Raw genomic sequence first — 23,419 nt, forward strand, 5'->3', positions numbered from 1 at the left:
AGCACAAATTGCTCCTGTTATTGTTGTTCTCTGTGCCCTTAGTTGATTAAACCAGATCAACATTGCTTTGTCGAGATCATCATATGTTAATTTTTTCATGGTTTTTCTCTTCTTCATTCCGTTTGAATTAGAAGACAAAGCAAAGGAAATTAACTGATTCTTTTGTTTTTTTCAAATCACAAACAGTTTGTTCTCCAATACCGTATTGCATTGCTAATTGTTTAACTACACCTCTTTTTCCCAAATGATTGATAATTTCAAGTTTCTGTTGAATACTTAACATAACACGATTCCTTTTACACCCTGACATTTTGCTAACGCACTTGAAGATCGATACAAAGAGACTAACTGGGAAGGTGTATCTGTCCTTGAAACTTACCACAAATCCTTGCATTCTTTAACCCCTACCCTAGAACATTGTGTTAGCATAAGGGGAACAAAAAAATGCAGAGCTCGGTTCACACCAGTGTGAAAATAGTGTTACAACTCACCATGTGAAACAAAAGGGAATAAATATTAAACAACATAAAAGCCTCAAAAAAGCCCCGGTAGCCCCGGTTAAGGCACAAACTGGTTTATCCACCCCCAGATAATCGAGAGTTCAGTGTAATTCAGGCATTTTTATGAGTAATTCCTAGCTCAGCCATGATTTCATTTCTTCACCTATCTGCTTGAACAGAAACTGCAGGTTTGCCTCCGAAGCTACTCATACATGATGGTCAATGAGGTATGTTAAATCACTCCTTGCGCTTTTCTCATTTTGGAGAGGAAAGTCTACATTCCACATCCTGAAAATTGTATGTCGAATACAGAATATATATAACCCTGAGGCAGAACTGTTCTAATTCACAACCAAAAATCCAACTGACAACTGTGGATGAAAGAGTTCGTGCATGCACAAAAAAATTTTTAATTTGCTGCTTCAGATAACAATAAAGATGTTGATTATGCTGAATTATTTTACGTTACTTTCATGTCTACAAGACAGCCACTCTGAAGATGTTCACATAGCATACTACTTCTGGTACATGCATTCCATATTACTGCTTACAGGCAGCATAAATTTCATCTGCTTAATTATTTCAAAAAGCCATACACAGAAAGTGTACTGGAAGGTGAGACTGACTTTGATCTACAATTTCTGTTTTGAACAATTTTCATTCTGATAAATATTCTGTGAGTTCCATGCGAGTTAGACATCGGATGTGCAGAAAAACACATGCTGGTCTTCATGTAAAATGTCTGTTATTGCCATTCAATTTTAACCAAAACTGAATTCCACTGATATATTTTACTAAAACTCTTGATTTCAAATTTAAAGAAAATCAAGACAGTCTAACATGGTGAAGCTAATATGTGCACTTTACAACTTTTCTTATCAAATGCACTGAAAGGAATAAAGAGTGCTGTATTTGTTATTTTTGTGGCCAAAGTACCTTACGGTAATATATGCAATTAGCAGTTAAGCCTGCAAATTATGTACTTCAATTGATTTTAAAATCTTACAAACACTATGACAAGCACTTTAAAAACTGTCCTGTTTATTTTTCAAAACACAATGTTGTGTTTGGGACAGTTTTTAATTATAGACAAGATAACGGACAATGTCCAAAAACATTATACTTGCAGCAATGTAACATCATCACAAACTTTTAGATCTTAAGGCAATAGGTAGATAACATCAATATGGACCTCAAGAAAATTAACTGTTATTATAACAGATGTATACAACATACTCGGGATGTCTAATAGCAGGCTTTGGCAGTGGCAGTGCTGAACCTCTGGATTCCACTACCAAGGTGTAGGTTCATGTGCAACATATACCAATGACATTTAAAATTTACTGACATGAAAGAACACTACTGAATTCTTATAAGAGGCAAAAATTTAACTAATACTGTACTATGAAATAAGGTTTTTAATTCTTATGTGACAGTTTCTGCATACACATTATATAAAATACCTAAAGTAAAAAGTAATGCTATCCCTGTAACAGGCTGTGAAGGCCCATAGGGTTGTGAGACACTGAGGGTCCCACAGTATCTAGACAATCGGCTCAAAGATGGCGGTAAGGCTGTCAGCCTTGCGCGCTGGCTGCACTTTACTCCCCAGGAAAAATTTTTAATTAATTCCTGGTACTCATTTCTGTTAGAGGCTGAGTCGACCCCAGGGCCATAGTGCAGCTGGAAGGATTAGGTAAACTGAAAAAAATCCAGTGACCTCATCGGGACTTGAACCAACGACCTTCCAGCTTGTAGCATAGTGCCTCAACCAAGTACACCTATGAAAACCTATCAGTATGTTTATGTAGGCATTTGTACCTTCTAAGCATTAATACATACATAAGCTGACCTTGCTCAACTGATAAAAACATGACATGCAGTTTGAAAACATAAAATGTTACTCCACTTAAAAAATTAAGGGTTTCTCTTTCTAAGTAATGTTGTCACATGATACAGTGAGTAAGACGCGGGGTTGTATTGGATCTTCACTAGTTGTAACTACAAATAACCGCAAAACTTTCAAGATTACTGTAATTATAACACATGTGTCAAGTCTTCACAGGCCTTCTATTCACTTCTCTTATAAGCACTGCATTAGTCTCCCAATTGCCTTGAGCTCTCCTGGACACTCCACTAACTTATTCTTAAACAGGTCTTTGTTATATAGGCACTCACGGACAACACCGAAAACAAGTCATGTGATAACTAGTACTGTTGGAATGTGACATCATCGCACCTGCATGGATGTTTGTTTACCGAGCCGTTGTGTAGAAGCAGATTGCAGAAACCTCGTTCCATTGTTGCATGCATGTGTCGCAGTTTGTTTATTGGTCCGTAACCTAGCAACGCTCTGGCCATTCATGTTATATTATCAACAATTATATCAAAAAATCATCATTTGCTTCTTGTGGGGGTGAAGTCTGATTAGCTGGTACCCTGGCCCAATATTCCAGAAGCATATTATCCCACCTCCAAATGTTTCAAAATTGCATGCACTACTTAACCCCATGGTGCACACTTAAAACTGCCTTACTGTGGCAATAAAATGGCGAGCGATGTAATCATACAACTTCCATGCATCTCCATCAAGGTCACTTCGGTTGGCCAACTTCGTTGGAGTGATGGGAGGATGGTCACCTGCATCATGACCTTTCCTTGGCTTGCTGATTCCATCTGTTATGATATCCCGAACCTCAAATCCCCACTCGGTGCTGTGCTGCTGTTGTTTCAGTACACCCCTACCAAACAAGAGAAGTATACATCCAAAAATTAAAGTCTGCCAAATAAGACACACCTTATCAAAATGAATTCACTTATACAACCAAATTATTTTCTGCATTTCTCATCTCTTCCAAGTGGTTAACATGCTCACCCATTTCAGCCTCCTAACACAGATGTGAATCTTACATTTTTGAAGACACCATTTAAAACTGATGTCAAATCAAGGAAATGAAAATTGATGTAGCTACTGTAATTACACTAAATTAACACTGTGTTGTGGTAAAAATGTAATATAGTTACTCCATCCGCATGTCTACTAAAGTAAGCTGCTGCATCTTCACTTTCTGCTGAACTCGTGTATATCTTTGTAAGTTTTGAGGTTTTCACGGCGATGACAATGAAGAAANCTGCTGATGGCAGCCATCTTGATATAATCAACACTGACATCAGGAGGTATTTCCTCACAGTACTGATGCCGTCCAGTGCTGACAGAAATGTTGATGGAGGTTCACTTTTCCCACCATTACCTTCCCCCTCCTACTCCTCCTCAGACACATCAGATGTAAACTTTTCAGCCACCATTTGTTCTAAAGACTGAACCTCACATATTACATCATCACTATCACAGGATACATATTCTTGAAATGATACATCTGCTTTCAGCTGACCCCCGTCACCTTCAGCTGTGCTATGCTGTGATGGTCGCAACTTCACTGCCATTGGTTTGATTTAACTGAATCCACATTTCTGAAAACAGTTCATTGCTGTTATGTGTGAGACAGTCTTGTGATTCCACAGTGAAATGTTGTCCAACTAGAACATTTATTCCAACAAGTGTTGCATCATAAAGCAACTTGTGAACAGTCATCGAAACAGTTCTTCTTACAAGCTGATAGTGGCAACAATGTTTGCGTGACCTAATTATTCCCTGGTCATGCAGCTGGAGAATGCTGGTGCAGTTTCAGGGGAAAAACACAAATTTTCGCATTATTTACGTAACTTGTGTATTGGAGTCATGTTAGGTGGGACCCTCGTCAGCACGGCATGGCACATCCTCATGTAGGGGATGGAGGAGATGCCTTTCAGATATGAAGGGTAGCTGAGAATATACTGAAAAGAGGTGGTCCTTCAGCTTTGGGGTTGGGAGTGGAACCAAAAACTCCTCACTGTAAAAAATAACTTTGTTATGGAAGACCACAAACAGCCTTGGGCCTGGATGGATTCTTTGGATAAATGACCTAAGCAAAAGAAAATGGACATGGGATTTACCTGATTAAGAGGAGATTCAACTCGGGTAATGCCTGCTACCATTCAGTTCAGAACTTTTTGTCTTCTCGGCTGCTGTCCATAAACATAAAAATTATAATATACAAAACTATAATTTTGCCTGTGGTTCTGTATGGGTGTGAAACCCAGACTCTCTCTTTAAGGGAGGAATGTAGACTGAGGGTGTTTGAGAACAGGGTGTTGAGCAGACTATATGGACCAAAGAGAGATGAAGCGACAGGAGGTTGGATAAAACTGTGTAATGAGGGGCTTCATAACTTGTACTGTTCACCAAGTATAATTAGAATGATCAAGTCAGTGATGAGATAGGCAGGGCATGTAGCACGAATGGGGGGGAAGGAATGCATATAAAGACACCACTAGGAAGACCAAGATGCATGTGGGTGGATAATATTAAAATGGATCTNAAAGGAATGCATATACGATATTCGTGGGAAAGCCAAAAGGAAAGGGACCAGTAGGAAGACCAAGATGCATGTGGGTGGATAATATTAAAATGGATCTTAGAGAGATAGGATGGGATGGTATGGATTGGATTGATGTGGCTCAGGACAGGGGCCACTGGAGAGCTTTTGTGAACATGATAATGAACATTTGGATTCCATAAAATGCTGAGAAGTTCCTCCTGAGTGGCTGCACAGTTGATGGTTTCTTAAGCAGGGCTCAACTCCATGAGTGAGTGTGTATTGGAGATCAGCACACTGCTCAATGAAAAGTAAAATGTTTCTATTTTCAGAATTCACACATCTAATGCCCTTAGTCAGTAAAGATGGCCACTGTAACCCATGCTCTTCTCTTGGCTACATAATCTGTGGAAAACTTTCTGGCATTTTAAAGCAACAGGAGTTTTCACTCTTCCCAATACCTAATGGTGGAAACCTGTCTGTACCATCAGTGTTTCAGATTGGTGAAACAGTTGTTCTCTCTTTGGAATTCTTTCTACCACTGCAAGTATTCCCTTTCATACTCACTGTCTCACTAGATGAAAGACTGAAGAATAACCATGTCTCTCTGCTTTGTAAATTATCTTAGGCTCATAATCCTGAAAAATTTTCAGTAACTCTGCATTTCTCAATTCCCTCAGTGTTGAAGTCTACACCTTTGCACTCTCCAAATAGAGTTTTGTTCACAACACTGCATCCCTGCTTGATACCACTGATCCAGCAATTTGTAGAGCTTCCTCTCTCAGCAGTGCGCCACTGATTACTGATTTGCAACCTGTAGCTTGTTTAAACCATGTGAGCAACAGATTTTCCAATTCTTGAAATGGTTACTCCTTCTGGCTCTTTCTCTGACCAAAGAACCTGCAAAGTATGACACTTTTTGGTGTCTTTCCTGTTTTTAACGGCAGTGTTCAATGCTCCCATATTAAGTGGATCCCCTGTCACTGCAGCATGGTGTGTCCTCAGGTTGCAGATGAAGCTGACAGACTCCAGACATAGAGGGTAGCTGCAAATATATTGAATAAACACTTGTGGACAGCCATCAAGTGGTGGTTCTCCAGGCCCAACTGAGTAGGTGTCTCCCTTTCTCACCTGAAGACGGAAACAGATCCAGTTTCCAAAACATCATGTCCTCTATCACCTAGAATCCAGGCGATGGAAAAAGTCCAAAAACCCAGTAATTCTGTGTGTCATCCACCAGCGTCAGAACCCTTTAGAATCTAAAATAAAACTGTTTGCTAGTTCAATATGCAGTAGATTCAGAAGCAAAACTAACACAATAATTTAATAATAAGCACATGGAACTTGTAGTCACCTGTAACTTGCATACAAACTTGGCAAAGGTAAGAAGATGGCTTGAACTACCCTGAAGCCACAGAATACTAAGTGGACATGAAGACAAATGTGATAGGAATATAACAGCAAATCAATTTTCCCCCTCATTTCCAATTGAAAAGACTTAAAATGACATCAAGAGGCCAATTTATGCTCAATTTGAATGTAAAATCAAGGGACTAGGTAGAAAGAACAAATGTATATTCCAGGAAATCTGAACACCATTGGTATAAGATTTTGCAGGCTGCCCCCCCCCAAAAAAAAAAGCTTACCCAAGCTGGAGGATCACCCCCTTTCAGCTACCTGAGAATGCTTACTCAATATTCAGTTTCACATCTACTTTCCACATCTAGAGGTCATCTTCTCCATCCAAAATCTGAGGACATGCAGTGCCACGGTGACAACACTCATGTAACGTGCCAAAGAAAACATATCTAATAAGTGTAAAGCCAGTAGTAAAATGTTATTAGCTTTCCTAAAAAGGATATTTTTTTTCCCATGTTCTACATCCAACCCCGTAGTTTCTATTCAACATCAGGAATGTTACTACCTGCAAAACTAAATAATGATTAAAATACGAAGGAAAGTGAATTCTGGCAGATAAAGAAATGCTACAGACTCTACGTTAACCAACACAATGGGTGGAACATTACCTTAAACAAGTCATTACTCACATTAAATCAAAGTTTTCAGGATAATGCGTAGTCTCAGTTCTGGGATAACTGATGTAGCCTTGTGTGTAGAGTCTCTCAGCAATTTGCATGGCATGATGAGGTCCCATACCAAGACCCGAACTGGCTACTCTCATCAATTCAACAGTGTTCAAAGCCTGGGGACGCTGCTTAGTTTTCTCCTTCTTTGTCACAGCCACAACCCTGAAGAACAACAATCAGAACTGAAGAAAAAGTAAAACTAAACCATTAAGCAATGCTGGTTAACTAAAAAGTCAGTACAGTGACATTACTTTCGTTATTATACAGAGTGTCCCAGGTGTTTGGTGCCATACTTCAGGAGCGTACTGAGGGTTGGTGTTAGGGTTGAACTACAATAGCCCTGGCAAGCCAATAAACTGCTTTCAATATAAAACCCACAATAGGATTAACAAACATTTTAACAGTATGTCATGGTTTGACAGTTCAATCATGCTGAATGTACTCACACAGCTTCGCTGAATTCCTTCACCTGCAGCATGAACATTGTGGCAATTTCTTTCTCAAAAGATCGTACTCTGTCCCAGTCAAGTGTAACCTCTCTTCCATCATTTGTATGAACCACAAGCTAAAACACATGCAAATACAATATGTTACTGGTTGATAAGCAAGCTAATATACCGTACTTACTTATGCACATGCCTCACTCTTTTTCACAGTTCTTCATACTAAAATAATGATGGAGTAATTACACACTTTTCTCTTCATAACATGAAAATTGTTACATGAAATGACTAGGAACAAGCACACAAACAAGCTTGGTCACTGCTTCCAGAACCAGTACCCAAACCATGCTTCTTGGAGAGAACACTTTCCCGTGCTTGTCTGCGCAAACACTAAGTACATGGTATAGTGCACACTGGATTTTAGCACACATCATACAGGCTGAACTTATCAATATTACTAAACTGTACAACTAATGGGTGAAAACAGTACACAGTGTAAACAAAACTGATCACAGGCAACACTTGTTTAAGGGCTGCTTTTCTGAGAAGAATCATGCAGCAGGGATCACAACTGAGGGCCTATAAGGTGAATTTACATCTACCTAAATTTGGAGGCAACAGTCCCTTCAAAACCTCTGTACCTACCTACTTATGTCCCTCAAGACCATGATCTTAATGCCAATAAACATAAACAATTATGTTTGCAGTATCAACCTTAACAGCATTTTGTCCTCATGTACAATGCAGTGGCAGCCACTCATGAATTTCCCATTTTATGGAACCATGTTAACAAGAGCCTGCCAATGTCTCTATCCTGAGCCAGATGAATCCATCCCCATCCCATTTCTCTCAGAACCATTTTAACAGAATCACCCCATGCATGGCTAGGTCTTCCTAGTGGTCTTTTCCTGTGTGCGTGCCGCTGCTGTTCTTTACTACGTGTGCACACAGTGAGACTACACAGAATAATACCTGTACAGTGCGGAAACAAGAACTAGCCACTGCAGCACTTTAGACATAGGGCAAGTAACCATAACAATTTTAAATTTTAAAATTTAGAGAAAAAGTTTAAAGGATTTTAAAATTAGAACTAAAGATTTTATAGTGCTACTACAGGAAAATCAAAATTAACGTGTGCAAAATAATCTATAAACCAGACAGATATCAACGAGGTAGATGTTGATAATAACAAAGAAAAGAACAATGTGTTTTTAAAATGTTAAATTTTAAACTAAGTGCAGTGTAAGAGCAACGTGAGAGTATACACCTGATGATGGCCCTTTGAGGCCAAAACATGTAGTGTAAAACAGAGCAAGATCAAAGACATATAATATATTGTTTGCACTTGGGACGGAGTTTGTATCATTTAACCTAAGTAAGCTAAACACTTCCCACCATGCTGTCTATTGTGTTGATGCTGCAACTCACACAAGTTTATTTGTAAATGTAAAATACAAAGCCTAATCTGGTGGACTGGATGGCAAATTCTAAGGTCAGACTTTGGGTCCTGTTCTCATATAAATTTCTATGGCCCATAACACTAATATGGTAAACATGCCAGTACATTTTACAGTTACTTCTGTCACCCAGTGATATATAATTATCACTTGAGGAATAACAACAGAATACACACACAAAAAAAAAGAAATGTGACAACAAGAAATCCTTGGATAATTATGGCAACAATAGACCACTTACCTTCAACCACAAGGAACTTTAAGTAGTACATAATCATACCTTCCCTCCTTCATACATGTTCACAGTGTAATGCTTAAATACAGGGACAACTTTATCTTGAAGAGTACTATTTTCTGGATTATAAAGTCATGTAGTCTGCTGAGAGTCAATGGACACTTCCAAGGAACAAATCGCCTCCATCTCTAGGGTCGAAGAATAAGCCGAACAAGAAAACAGCATGAAAGCAGGTGGCAAGCAGAGCAGTGAAACTTTATCTCATTTAACTTACTTGCAAGACCCAGTACAATTCTGGTTTAAAAGTCTGAATTTCATCATGGCGCTGAACACAGAAACCAAGAGTTGGTGTCTGGCAGGGACCATATGAAATAAGAGATGCATCCAAATCTCCATATTTGCCCTAAAAAATAAAATGATCACAAATAAACACAGAGCGTGGATGAAGCAGTGAGAATGCAGCCACCACTGACCCCACTGAAGCTGAGCATGATACATCCTTGCTGCAGTTTGTGTGAGCAAAAATCTGCAACAGTTTGCAGTTTCTCCATTCTACGCCAAGTTATTATTTACAAAACTGAGAAAAAGTGGCAATAATGTGCTACATTACTGTAACAATAACGCATTCCAATACTTAATGTATTAATAGATGACAAGTGATTTCAAAACTTTACTGTAATGTTATCTGCCATGTCAGTGGTTCCAACCGCAGAACTTCATTCGTAAGAAAAAGACCAAAAACCCAACCTCAGAACCTACCTTCAGCAAGACCACAAGTTTAGGCCTTTGGTTCTTTTGAAAGGGTTAGGCTTTGAGTTTTTTAAGCAAATATGTATAACACTGACAAAATCTTGGACTAACAGCCATGTCAGCTGGTTAGAAACAATCAACATTTGAGGCACCATCTGTCCCCCCAACATCAGGGTCTGATGAGACGTAAGATTCACATCATACCATCTACCCATGTACAGGGTGGGGCGCAGAAACTTCCTTTTTTTGAAGGCGAATAAAAGAAAAATTATTAATGATAGACAAAATTTATGTTTAGCTAATGAAAACACATAATTTAAAGTTTTAAATCATGTAATTTGTAACAAAATATCTTGAAGGTGGTGGCCACTGTTCTCGATGCACTGATGCAACCGTTTTCTGAAGTTCCCCTCTGCACGTTACAACACGTGCACTGGAATTTGGGCTACTTCCTGCTGAATAACATTCTTCATCTGAAGCAGGTTTGTGGGGCGATGTTTAAAAACTTCTGCCTTGAGGTATCCCCATAAAAAAAAAATCACAGGGCGTTAGATCAGGTGAGTGCGCTGCCAACAGGATGTCATCTCGAAGCGAGATGAGCCGTCCGGGGAACTTTGCCCTCAAAACTGTCATCAAAGCTCAGGCTGTGTGGGCCATGGCACCATCCTGTTGGAACCATACATTTCCTAGATGTATTTCTTCAAGAGCTTGTTCAAAAAGTTTTTAATCATGTCCACATACCGCTGTGAATTGACAGTAACTGCATGATTGTCTTCTTCAAAAAAACAAGGGCCAATAACTCCAACTCTCGACAGCACACCATACTGTCACCTTATCACTGTGAAGTGGCCTCTCATGGAGCTCTCTGGGATTGTTACCGCTCCAATAGCGCATATTCTGCTTGCTGACATATCCGGATAGGTGAAAATGTGCCTCATCACTAAAGAAAATGAGTGTGTCAGGGGGTAAAGTTTCCAATAACATTTCGCACGCCGTTATTCGGTTCTGAAAATCACGTGGTGACAATTCTTGCACAACAACCATCTTACAGGGTTGGAAATGAAGATGTTCGTGAAGAATTCGGCGCATTGAACAATTGGATATGTCTAGGGCGACTGCATGTTTGCGGGCGGAGCGTCTTGGAGATCTCAAAATCGACTGTCGAACTGCCTTCACATTTTCTGGCGTCGTAACTGTCCGTTGTCATCCTGATGATTTTCTCACCACACTCCTGGTTGAACTAAAGTTCTCTACCCACAAAACAATCAATTTCCAGTCAGGAACTGGACCTCTGGGCTTAATTCAGAAGTGAGTACGGAATGCACACTGCACCGCCACGTAGGAATGGCTGTTCGAAAAATAGGCTTTGACAGCAAATGCACGCTGCTCACTCGTCCACCTCATGTTTCCAACTGAGGGGTATTAGACAGAAACTTCCGCGACTGCTGCGTTCGCCGAGCCTATCCCCACTTTTCTGCGACCTCCCCTCCCTTCACAATGCGTCTTCTCAAAAAGGAAGTTTCTGCGCCCCACCCTGTATACACCAGCCTGCAACTGTGATCAGAACTGAGTGTGAGCCAATGTGGTGCTAGTGGGCAGTCATAAGTTTGTTTGTCCTCGTCCTGCCACCAGATTGGGCTGACTGGGTACTGCTTTATCATGTTAGTCAACAGGTACCACGACCAAATAAGACTGAAACCCCCATCCCCACTGAAGTTTCTGATGTGGAGACTGATCTCAATGGCCCCCTTTATTAAGCAGTTCAAGCAGCCCGGTGCTTTAACCAGCATGGCAGTACTGCTAAACTCAATGTTGTGCCCCATTTCAACCTGCATTACAAAGTCGCTTGATTTCTCTGGCTAGCCCAGGCATATGTGCCTCATATACTCCTTGCACTTGTCTCAATGGTTCAGCCCGTCTGCCTACCATACACCTCTTAACCAACTGCCACAGCTTATAGCCAAAGATTTATTAACTAATTGTATAGTCACTATGAAAGCTTCAGATATTACAAACATGTATAAACTTTCTAAGGTTTAGTTTGGCTTTGTTTTTACAAATATAATTCTATGGTTAGCAGCATTAATGTGTCAGATAACATGGCAATATAGATTGAAAGTTATTTGGTCACCTGTTCATACCCTCATTGCTTTCCTCAGTATCTATACACTCAATAAAACATTGTTACACACTTTCAGCATGTGGCCAGAGAACACTATTGCTACCATAACTTTCTTGTCAGCTATAGCTGCACATTCTCAGTAACACACACTGGTAACTACCAGTCATACACACAGTCCAAATGGTCACCAAAAGAGTATCAGACAATTCCAACTGAGGTTTATTGTCATTTTCCTTTGTCCTTCCAGCCAAATGTCATGATAGTACCTCAATTAGGCCATGACCACTTCCTTCCAATTCATCAATTATCCTGCTATTTAATGATACATAGTCTAGATACCATCAGCACTGTAAAGTAATCCACAAGGAAAAAGTGTGTAAAATTTGTCACTGACTGTAGGTAATAGAAGTGTTTCCTTGTTTGTTTGTTTGTTTGTTCCATAGTTTACCTAATGACTTTTCACTGTAAAGTTTACACAGCTGAGTGGAAATATGTGTGAATGATAAACTGAACTGGAGGGCCTATTTTAAGGAACCATCACAATATTGTAACTGGAAGGTCAACCTTAGGGTCTGTTACCAAATAGCAGTTGTGACAAAAGCAATGAGTAAACTAAAACACGAAAGTATGGCACTGAGCATGTTGGTATGGTGCTAATGCTATAAACTTGTGTTAAAGAGTGATTCAAACCTCAGGGAGGTTTCTCAAGGTTTTTCTCAGTCTGTCCAGGCAAATGCCAGGGCAGAACCTAAATTAGCCAATGACTACTTCCAAATTCCAAATTCTTCTTTCACCATTCAACATCTTCCTACCACTGAATGCTATACAGTCTTGACTACAGGCAGCATGATAAAACAAATCACAAAAAATGATATTGATATAAATTTTACGTGGAAAAATCAGAGGTGCTGAATTCTGGAATTGTAACATCCTGATGCAAGCATTATATATACTGGTAAACACAAGAAGAACATTACTACCAGGCTGACACTTCTTACTTGCTGGTATGTATGATGATCAGTTGACTAACCTGAAAGAACTTAGTCTGGAATCTAGTAAAGGCACAACCAATGCGAAGATCTAGTTCCTGACGAGCATCTACACTGCGAGCCTCATTTTCATTAGGTTTCCCTAAATTTGTGAGAGCCCCTTTAATATCTTTCTCAGTTATAGCAGAAAAATGGGCTCGGAATACAACCTGAAACATACAAACACACACAGTAAAAAAAGTAAAGGTATCCCTGTAACAGGACGTGGAGGCCCATAGGGTTGTGAGATGTTGAGGTTCCCATATTTTCTAGACAATTGGCTCATAGATGGCGGCAAGGTTGTCAGCCTTACACACCGGCCGCCCTTTACCCCCAAGAATATTCCAAGAATATTCCTGGTACTCATTTCTGCTAGAGGCTGAGTCGACCCCAGGGCCATAGTGCGGCTGGAAGGATTAGGTCAATTGAAAAAAAATCCAATGACCTCATCGGGACTTGAACCTGCAACCTTCCAGCTTGTAGCATAGTGCCTCAACCAACTATGCTACCGCATGCCCCCTAACACAAACAGTATATAAACAAATGTACACCTTGACATGATTTACAAGTACTCTAGCAAATGTACCCCTTGACATGATTTAAAAGTGCTGTGTGTATATATAGTATACTTAGTGCTGAAAAGATCGGTCAAATAACCAATGACAGTGTCATATGTTAGCCAGTAGACACAGGGTTTGGACAGATTACTGTATTTACAGAATGCTTAAGACTCAGTAACTACAAATAACAACACTATCAATAATCTACACATTGCACAAAGCACTATGACTCCATTAAGCCATTTCAGTCAGCTACATCTTCAACAGTCATTGCTTGGTAGTGGCTTCTAACAGAAGAGAGTCATCTGTTCCCGTGCTCACGTATAACCACTAATGGAAAGTGCCGACTCCCAACTCATAACTGGCTGTCTTGGCCCCACTGGTCCTCATCATACAACTCCGCCATGGACCACACACAAACACAACATCCATCGGTTCTTCTACTGTTATGTGCACATCCAATGCCACGTGAACATGTTTACCAAGCCACTGCATAGCAACGGAAATCTCTTCTGGCTCCACTATTCTGGCCTTCAGGCATCACATCACAATATTTCTTCCCTTTAGAACATTTCTGTTCCAGACATAAAAATTAAGATGAAGGAAGCCCCCCACTTGAAAAACAATGGGGCTGAAATGGACCTGAAGCAGGGTCTCACATTATGCAATTTTCACCACAGGAGCTCATCTGTCGTGTGATGCTGCTCATGTTTGTGATACCAGGAATGTACAAGGCTAGCAGGAAACACAAGATATCATAACATATTGGGCTAGTAGCAGACAGGAGGAGTGATTTGTAGATTCAGGACTCTAGACCCACTCAACCTCTCACTGACACATGTGGTACAGCATGAAACAGGAACTAGTGGATGACATGCAGAAATCCATTTCGGTCTGCTGCTGTACAGGTGTCAGGTCAGTTGTGACCCTGCCTATGCACTGTGCAGTTCAGACTGATCAGCCACAGGAGAGAAATCTAAAAACAATTATCATCGTGATATGAACTGAATGAATTAAAAAAGAGTAACTGCAACTTCAGGATTCTTTAGAGAACACTGGATCTGAATACTAAACTGAGGAATATCTTAACTGGAAGTAATTTAACACTTACATTATTCACTTCAGATCACAGAGATCAAACATCAAATGAGAGACAACATTAAGAGAGGAATATTAACCTTCTGACTGCCAAGCCCCAATAGAGAGCTGCGTGTAAAAATGAGAAGCCTACTTGAAGTAAATGCAGCTGCATAAAAAAAAAACAATACTTTCATCACTTACATTCATAGGAAGTGGCCTCCATAGTCTAGGGGTAACGTTCCCACCTCATGACTCAAGGTACACAGGTTCAAACCTGACGGAGGTCATGGAATTTTTAAGGGCACAAAAATTCAGGGAACAAGTCCTCTGGGAGGGACTTTAAGCCATGGGTCCCGTGTCGTAGCTTTACGGCAAGTAAAAGAACCTCGTGTCTCAAGGAGACCTCTCAGCCAAATTACAGGACATTTCCCGCCCAACAGTAGTTTCTAACCCCTCTGGTAGATGGGGGAAGCATCAGGTACCGCTGAGCCAGTAGAGGCCGAACTCGCTGGCTGAGTCGGGGCTGATGGCACGCACCAGTACCAGTAGGGTATAGAGACTGGTAGAATATCAAAGGGGGACCTACAATAGATCAAACTGGTCGCGGTGCATGGGGAAACCCACCCCCTAATAATAATAATAATAATAATAATAATAATAATACCTTCATAGGACCACAGGTATTGATAATGAAAAAGCCTGTTCTTGCCTCTATGAACATTCATATGCCACATTCGGTGCCGTCTGTTGACAGATATGCAGTTCTAAGCGATTATCATCAAGCCAATCCGTTCAGCTGTTGAATGCAAGTATAGAAGCTGATCTAATTGGCTTGTGGGATGGAAAGTGCTAAATGTGGGTTCCACTTGGTAAATTCTAAAGGATTCTGACAATGGTATATACCAGTATTCAGTGATTTAGTTAGCTCTTTCTAAGGGATGCAACAGAGTAGGTGTCTCCCACCCCTCACCTGAGGACAGAAACAGATCCAATTTCCAAAACATTGCTCTTTAAAATACCGGGAAGACGGACAAAGTCCCAAAACCCAGCAATCCCAAATGGATTCCAATGAACATATGCTTACAAAGTGGTATGTTCTGTAACAGTCAAGATTACTTGTCCTTCTGTCCTAGCATTAAACTATGGATAAGGAACGTAGGGAACCAGTTTCACGATCACTATGACTTAACAAAAAGTAAAGATGTGCCATGAAGATACATGGGGGAGTAAAGGTGTAACTCCACCACATTCAAACTCAGCACTATACGCAGGTGAGTCGTTAGCTTCATGGGCCTGCCAATTTACCCCCAAGGAAACCACTGCAAAGGAAACTTGGTGACCAGAGTCAGTCTGGCCTCTATGGAGAAGAAAGAAATCTGATGCCCTCATCAGGAACCAAACCCCCAATTCCTCAGTCAACCAACCCATAGCCTGGTCACTGTACCGAGCTATCATCACAAATTATCTGAATTTATGTTCATCCATGACATAAAGCACACAATATGGATAAACATTCCAGGTGACCCAAGTAACTGTTGGTTACCTTCAAGCTGTCTGCCACTTTAGTGCTAACAACATTGGTTTATTTTTAAGAACACCTAATACCTTCCCCCGGAATTTGCCTCCAACAAGTCCACAATGTTGCGCTACTGATATGTTCTTAGGTTAGGCCTCTTATTTTCTTTTCAAAAAGAAATACGTACAAAACCTCTATCAACAAATTAGGGTTTAGATTTTACCAAAAAACTTGTACTTAGTAGCACTAACATGGGAGAAAATATGGTGGTAACATTTCACATTATTTGGATCAACCATTAATACTGTAGTGTATAGACCCACAGCTAAGTGTGACTCCATAAACAGAGGCCACTGTTAGGTAATGCCTGCAACATACACACACACACACACACACAACAGAAGAACTGGGTTTTCTATGTGGTCCACACCAAAATGTTCTAACTGGGAGGTCTGGAGCTTAGTAAGTATAGTGAGTTCTGTGCAGGAATCTGTGAAGAGAGGACTTGAGATGGAGGCAGAGGAACAGCCACTGTTGGAGCCATTACCATGAAACGTCTAGTAACAGACTGAGAACACTAGACTGTCTGCTCTGGTAAACTGTAAGGTGTGGAAATAGTGATAGTGTTGTAGTTATGACAGTAAGTGGTGAATAAATCTATTCACCAATCCAAAGTCCATCTATAGTCACACATGCTACATCACAATATGTAACTACAGTAAAGTACAAAAGTAAAGTTAATTTATTGCTTAAATTAAGCAATCTGCCATGAAGATGCAAAATGCTGACCCTGCTGGGAATTGAATCCCAGCCATCCAGCACATAGCCCATGACTATACCAAGTGAGCTATCCCTGTACTGAGCACAGACATGTAATTTTCTTAACAGGGATTTTATTCTGGTAAATTCTTTAATACGTTTGAAATCAAGGCTATACAGAATCTCATAGTAGGATGATACGTGAATGATGAAGCACGGGAAAAAAGTTTGAATGAAGTGGTGGTAGCCTAATCACAGTACAATCCTAGCATTTGGGACGAGGAAAACTGCAAAAATCCCTGCCAGGATTGCCAGTGGCCTGGTCAAGATCTAAACCAAACACAGTTCCTAACAGGGGACGTTAACAACATTCAACTGAACTGCATGAAGCATTATCTAGTACTGAACTAACTAGAGCATACTGTATGGTAATGGGGCAAATATCACAAAAAAAAGGTGATAATACTTGCAACATTAACAGTCATAAAGTAAGAAAACTGCAGAAGGGGAACCAATAAATATCTAACAATGGCCACAAGTACTTGAATATGTAAGCACATGATCAGTACAGGGATGATAATCTCAAAAACTATAATATATCTGTTATTTATACACTATTCTTACATCCGGACTCTGTATACTCCTCCTCATGGAATTCTGCACACCACTGATCACTTCAAAACATATGTTCTCTCCTTCTTTGTCACAATCTAGCCACAAGATCAAGTAGTCGGATCCTCTGGCTTCATGTGCTAAAAATGACTGCATCCTTAGTTTGGGCACGGCTTCCTTCTTCTCTGTTGGGCATGAGAACAGCTCCACCTAGCATGAAAAATCCATCATAAGTTGTGAAATCACTACAAAGTACTTACATACAAGCTGGTGTCATAAGCAACTTTAAAAATTACAACCATCTTATCTACCACATTAGCATTACCAATATTAAAAGTTTAATCTAAAAACAAGACCAAAAGCCTAACTTTACAATCTGCCTCCAAGTCCACAAGGAGCTTTCATTTCTTTTTCACAACTAAATACCTAAAGACATTCTAAGGTTAGCTTTTGAGCTTAGTTTTTACAAATGAACTTCTATGGCTGGAGGCGCTAAGGTAACAGACAACATGACAGTACAGATTTAAATTCACTTGTATTACCTGTTACTATGTAAGTACTGATTATTATGCTACATCAAATTTCAAGTGAAGTTACAAGTCCATGTGATAACATATCGTGTCCTGCTTCGTCCTTACAGTACTGAGGAACTTAAATTCTGTAAAGATAGAATAACTGTCACTGAATTTAAGAGAGGGACATGAGATAATGTCCTCTGTATCTGAACCAGTTACTTGTAAATACAACTATCTGCTATGGTAAAGGCACAAAACTTGTCCTCTTGCTAGTGAGCCTAATGCCAAAGCCTGTGCAAAAAGTGGTGGGTTGGTATATGAAAACATAATACCATTCTGTGCCTGAAATAAGCAGAAAGGGTTGAATATAAAATATTTGGCATAGCAGTTGGACAATGTTCACTGTCCAAGGTATATTTGATATAGACCTACATGATGTACTGGGGCCTGGCTCTACTCTCATATTCATGTGACTAGTTGTTACTCTACTGACTGAAGTACACTGGGCAACACAACTCTCCCAAGTGGCATCCAAATTCAAAATAAGTCACAAATATGCTAACTAGGTTAGGATGAAAGCACAAATGACTTAGGCGTCAAAGTGCAGCATTAGAAACCAACAAACCAACCATTCTATTAGTGGTATCAGTTCAAATCTAACCTGGAACCTTCTTAACAGTATGCTAAACACAAGCTCACTTTTATACAGAATCACTGGATACCCAACAGAGACCTTAAGTAAAAGGTACGTTCAAAACACAACCCCAACAATCTGAAGACAGGAGTAGGGACAACTTCTGAAACACTGTGCATATATCAAATATGCCTCAGGCAACACATAATGTTCAACATATTACATTAAACTATAATATATGGCATTTTTCTGGAACATGATGTGCCAGTTACATGAATCTGCTGGATGCATGAGAAAACCCCTTACAGAAACCAAGTATAAGGTTGAAACAGCATGTTTTTTGCTTCAGTTCTTGCATGTGATTCTTCTTAGGCAACACAACAGATTGATGGGTGAAAGGCTGTAGATACACTGCAACATGCTCACAAATTCATATGGCCTGTAGTCTAATGGCAACTATGTGAGGAGAAAAAATGGCAGTGCTGCTAGTGATGGCCAAAGGAAGTACCACGTGCACTGGCACATTGCCAACTCTATTCTTCCAGTAACTTTTTAAAAACACCAATTATTCTCTAAAAAATTCTGCTAGTTGCATGAGATGTCCAGATACCTGGGACTTTAATGTAATGATATATAAACTTCTGAAGTCATATGCACCCTGTGAGCCCAATCAATATTAACTTTTCTAGCTGACATAATGTTGTCAAACTATAAAACCACTTACAGGGTCAACACGGTCCCAATTGTTATATTTTCCAATGAAATCCAAAGTCATCACATGACCACACACAGATGTCATTCGAAAATGAACTGTTTCACCATGAAATGGACCTGTCCACTCATGTATCGAGCAGGAACCATTTGAACCTGAAAAAAAAAAATACTTGCATTAAACCAGTGCAGTGACAAAATAACATGGTTTCAATGCCTCCAGTGTTGAGGCTTGGCCTACCTCAACAATAATAGACCACCTGCAAGGCAAGCCCTGCTAGGATCACAAGGACAACAGCTTATTGCTGGTTTCAATCCATAATGGACACATGGTGTTTCTCATATTTCCTAAATGTTGAAATTCTAGTTCACAAGTTTACAAAGGCACTGTGGAGTTATGTTTTCCTTTGTATCAGACAGGTTTCCATTTCCACTGAGTTTCCACCGACCTACAGTGGGGCACTGTCACACAATACAACTACATATATTTCACTTCACAGTGACAACAAAACTTTCAAAAACAAAAATAACATTTTTGGGGGACTGAAAANNNGGGGGGGGGGGAGCACCATTCCAGTGAGATGAGGTAGGTGGTTCCTCCACTGGAAAATTTTGAAGAATAAAGTTGCCTATGTTTTGCCATGGGTAAACACACTTTGAGAAACAACAAATTAAGCATTCCATTTCTAACCATACATTTCTAACGTTCATGGTAACTTAAACTCCTGCTGAACCGCAGTCTGTGATGTCATTGTCCCTTACCGCTCATTATACAATTAAATGTGGATCCATGTGACAATGCCTTAGTCTTAAAGGGTGTCACCACACCATGTCACACTACAGTGTATCAAGATTTGCTATTGGTTTTGTTATATGTGTTATTTTTTTCTATATATGACTGGACAGAAGCGATATAATTTGGGAGCACTGCCCTTGGACTACCTGACAAGATACACCATACAATATGGCCATAATTCTTTGGAAGAGTAATAGCATAATTGTGTAAACTGGTCTGTCAACATAGCATAAAAAGTATCTTTCCAGATGACGACAAAATAGATACTACACTATCTCTATTATCTGTTTATTATGCGCAGGTGTACACTACATTTTTCGACCTCTTCTAGGTCATCATCAGGCAAATTACAAAAAAACAAACTAAGTACCTGAACTGCATTGTCTTAATATGGATCCATATTCTGCAGTCTGTTGGTCTAGAAATAAATACAAAGAAAACTAAGCATATGTTGCTGTCTCCTCACCAGAATGCAGGGCAAAATCGTGACATAAACATGGCTAGCAGATGTTCTGAAAATGTGGCAGAGTTCAAATATTTGGGAACAACTATGACAAATCAAAATCTAATTCAAGAGGAAATTGAGAGGAGACTAATTCAGGTAATGCTTGCTACCATTCAGTCCAGAACTTTCTGTCTTCTCCTCTGCTGTCTAAAAACATAAAAATTAGGATATTGAAACTATAATTTTGTCTGTGGTTCTGCACTGGCATGAAAATTTGTTTTTGACATTAAGAGAGGACCACAGACTGAGAGTGCTTGAGAACAGGGTGCTAAGGAGACTATAAGGGGCAAAAGGGAGATGAAGTGACAGGAGGCTTGAGAAAATTGCATAATGAGGAGCTTCATAACTTGAATTCTTTGTCAAGTATAATTAGATTGATCAAGTTATGGAGGATGAGGTGGGCAGGACATGTGGCATGAATTTGGGAGAAGAGGAATGCATGCAGAATATTGTTGGGAAAGCCAAAATAAAAGAAACCAGTAAGAAGACCAAGATGAATGTTGATGGAAAATACTAAAATGAATCTTTGAGAGATATGGGCAAGTGGAGGGCTCTTGTGAACATGGTAAAGAACCTTTGATTTTATAAAATGTTGGCAAGTTCTTGATTAGCAGCACAATAGGCAGCTTCTCAAGAAGGGCTCATCTCTATGGACTTAGTGCATTAGTTAGACATGACAAGTAGAAAGAAAGCTTTAGTATATATGTATAATGAAGTCACTAAAAGAATAGAATCTGAGAGGCATTACTGATGAAAGTGATATATGAAGTACACCACTGAGACGGCCTCAGATGGCAGGGCATATATACCAAGATTCATAAAGATTGGTTCCAGCATACTGATGTTATTACCTCAATTTCAGAGGCTTCAGCCTTGGTATTACTGATGGGAGGAATTTACGATGTATGCCATTAGGATGGACTCACACAGCATGATATACATACAAGTTTCATAACTATCAATTCAGGAATTAAAGTAATATTACTTCAACAATCTGAGAAGCTGTAATATTGGTATTACTGATGGTATTAAGTATGCCTTTGAGATGGTCTCAGGTCACATGATATACATAAGACATTTCATGATGATCAGTTCAGTCATTAAATTTTAACAAAGTGAAAGGTTGTAGAGTTGAGGGATTTATTATGTATGCTCTTGATATGCTCTCAGATGGCATGACATATTTCATGACAATCAGTTCAGGCATTCAAGGCACATTACAGGTATTATCTCAAAAATTTGAGAGACTGTGTTGGTACTGAATGAACGAATGCATAAAAGGTAGGTCTAGACCTGCACTTGCACTGCCACCTTCAATTATGTATCATAGTGTCAGTTTTAGTAATAAGAGAGATTTCTGATGTACACCACTGAGATGACCTCTGGTGGCATGACAATATATCAAGTTTCATGAAGATGGATACAGATGTTCAAGCAATAATAGGATTTTGCCTGAGCAATTTGAAAGGCTATAATGTTGATATTGCTGATTATTGATTTATGAAGTATGCCACTGAGATGAGGTCAGGTGGCATGATATACTTACCAGGTTTCATAAGGACTGGTTCCAGCATTCAGAAGTTGTTCAGGGGGCACACAGACAGCAAGGTGATCTCATACAACTTTTACTTTTTATACATAAGGAAAGCAGGCTAAAAATGGCTGATTAACCAGCATTAAGCAAAGGTCCCATTGCAGAAAATCTCAAACAGGAAAGATATTTTTATAAAAACTTATCTTTCTCACTAATGATGCCATATTTTATTCAGTCAAAATAGTCATTTCCTGCTAAACGAACTGTGTTCCTTTAAACATTAAGAAGTTCTGAGAAAGGAAACATGGAAACTGTGAGGGCGGAGAATGTGGCCACAAATTTATAACACAACTGATGCAACCAATTTTCTTACAGACATCATTTACAAATGTGTGGCTGTAATACAGATGATAGTGGCTTCTGAAGTTAAAATACATGCATTCATTACACCAGAGAAGTTTGCACTTGCAATTAATGTTTTAAATTTTATACTGACAAAATAGCTGCAATGTTTATGCTTACTGGGTTACAAAATATATTTAATAAAAAAATTAAAAGTTTATTCACATTCAAGAACTATTTTGTAAACACTACATGGCTGCTTGGGGATTAAAATTATGGTCCTCTGGTACATGAAGACATATAGTTTGGTTGGCAGGTAACAATGTATTAGGAATATATATGACCTCCATCAACCTTACATACTGGTAACTATCCAGCACACTACATGCCGACACTTCCCAGACATAATCTTAACACATTGCGGACCGGAGGGGCCATATGGCCCTCTACGTTTCCAAGCGTTGCGGACCGGTCGGGCCATATGGCCCTCTACGGTCATGTTATGTTGCAAAACGTTATATATCGCTGTGTGGCATCGTTGAATCGTAACTACTGCGTAGATGACCTCGGGAATGATTGCTGCCTTATCTAGTAACTCGACCAGAGTCATTTCCTGTCACAACCTAAACAAAATTGGCTTTGTTCTAATCCAAGCTTGCACGTATGAACCACGCAGCTACCAGTTCAACATGGCTCAGAGACGAAAGCAGTTGCGATCTCTCGGAGGACAGGAAATATTAGATATGTTCTCCGATGAGCTATCAGATTTGCCAACTGTTTCATCTTCTGATAGCGAGGCCATTATCAGTGACAGTGAC

The 23,419-nt window shown here is 39.6% G+C and overlaps 1 protein-coding gene across 3 annotated transcripts in view; it reads right to left on the reverse strand.

Annotated features, from left to right (window-relative positions):
- Positions 1–23,419, reverse strand: part of LOC111868043 (DNA topoisomerase 3-beta-1) — a 50,291-nt gene that overhangs the window by 24,804 nt on the left and 2,068 nt on the right. For all 3 annotated transcript variants that reach the window (XM_023858392.2, XM_023858391.2, XM_023858390.2), the window contains exons 2-8: positions 19,438–19,580; positions 17,577–17,774; positions 13,040–13,207; positions 9,412–9,540; positions 7,449–7,567; positions 6,964–7,164; positions 3,037–3,241 (exon numbers count right to left, since the gene is read on the reverse strand). In XM_023858392.2, coding sequence (XP_023714160.1) covers positions 3,037–3,241; positions 6,964–7,164; positions 7,449–7,567; positions 9,412–9,540; positions 13,040–13,207; positions 17,577–17,774; positions 19,438–19,580 — 1,163 coding nt within the window. The remainder of the gene's footprint in view (positions 1–3,036; positions 3,242–6,963; positions 7,165–7,448; positions 7,568–9,411; positions 9,541–13,039; positions 13,208–17,576; positions 17,775–19,437; positions 19,581–23,419) is intronic.

Source organism: Cryptotermes secundus, unplaced genomic scaffold, assembly GCF_002891405.2.
Source record: "Cryptotermes secundus unplaced genomic scaffold, Csec_1.0 scaffold635, whole genome shotgun sequence".
Classification (NCBI taxonomy): domain Eukaryota; kingdom Metazoa; phylum Arthropoda; class Insecta; order Blattodea; family Kalotermitidae; genus Cryptotermes; species Cryptotermes secundus.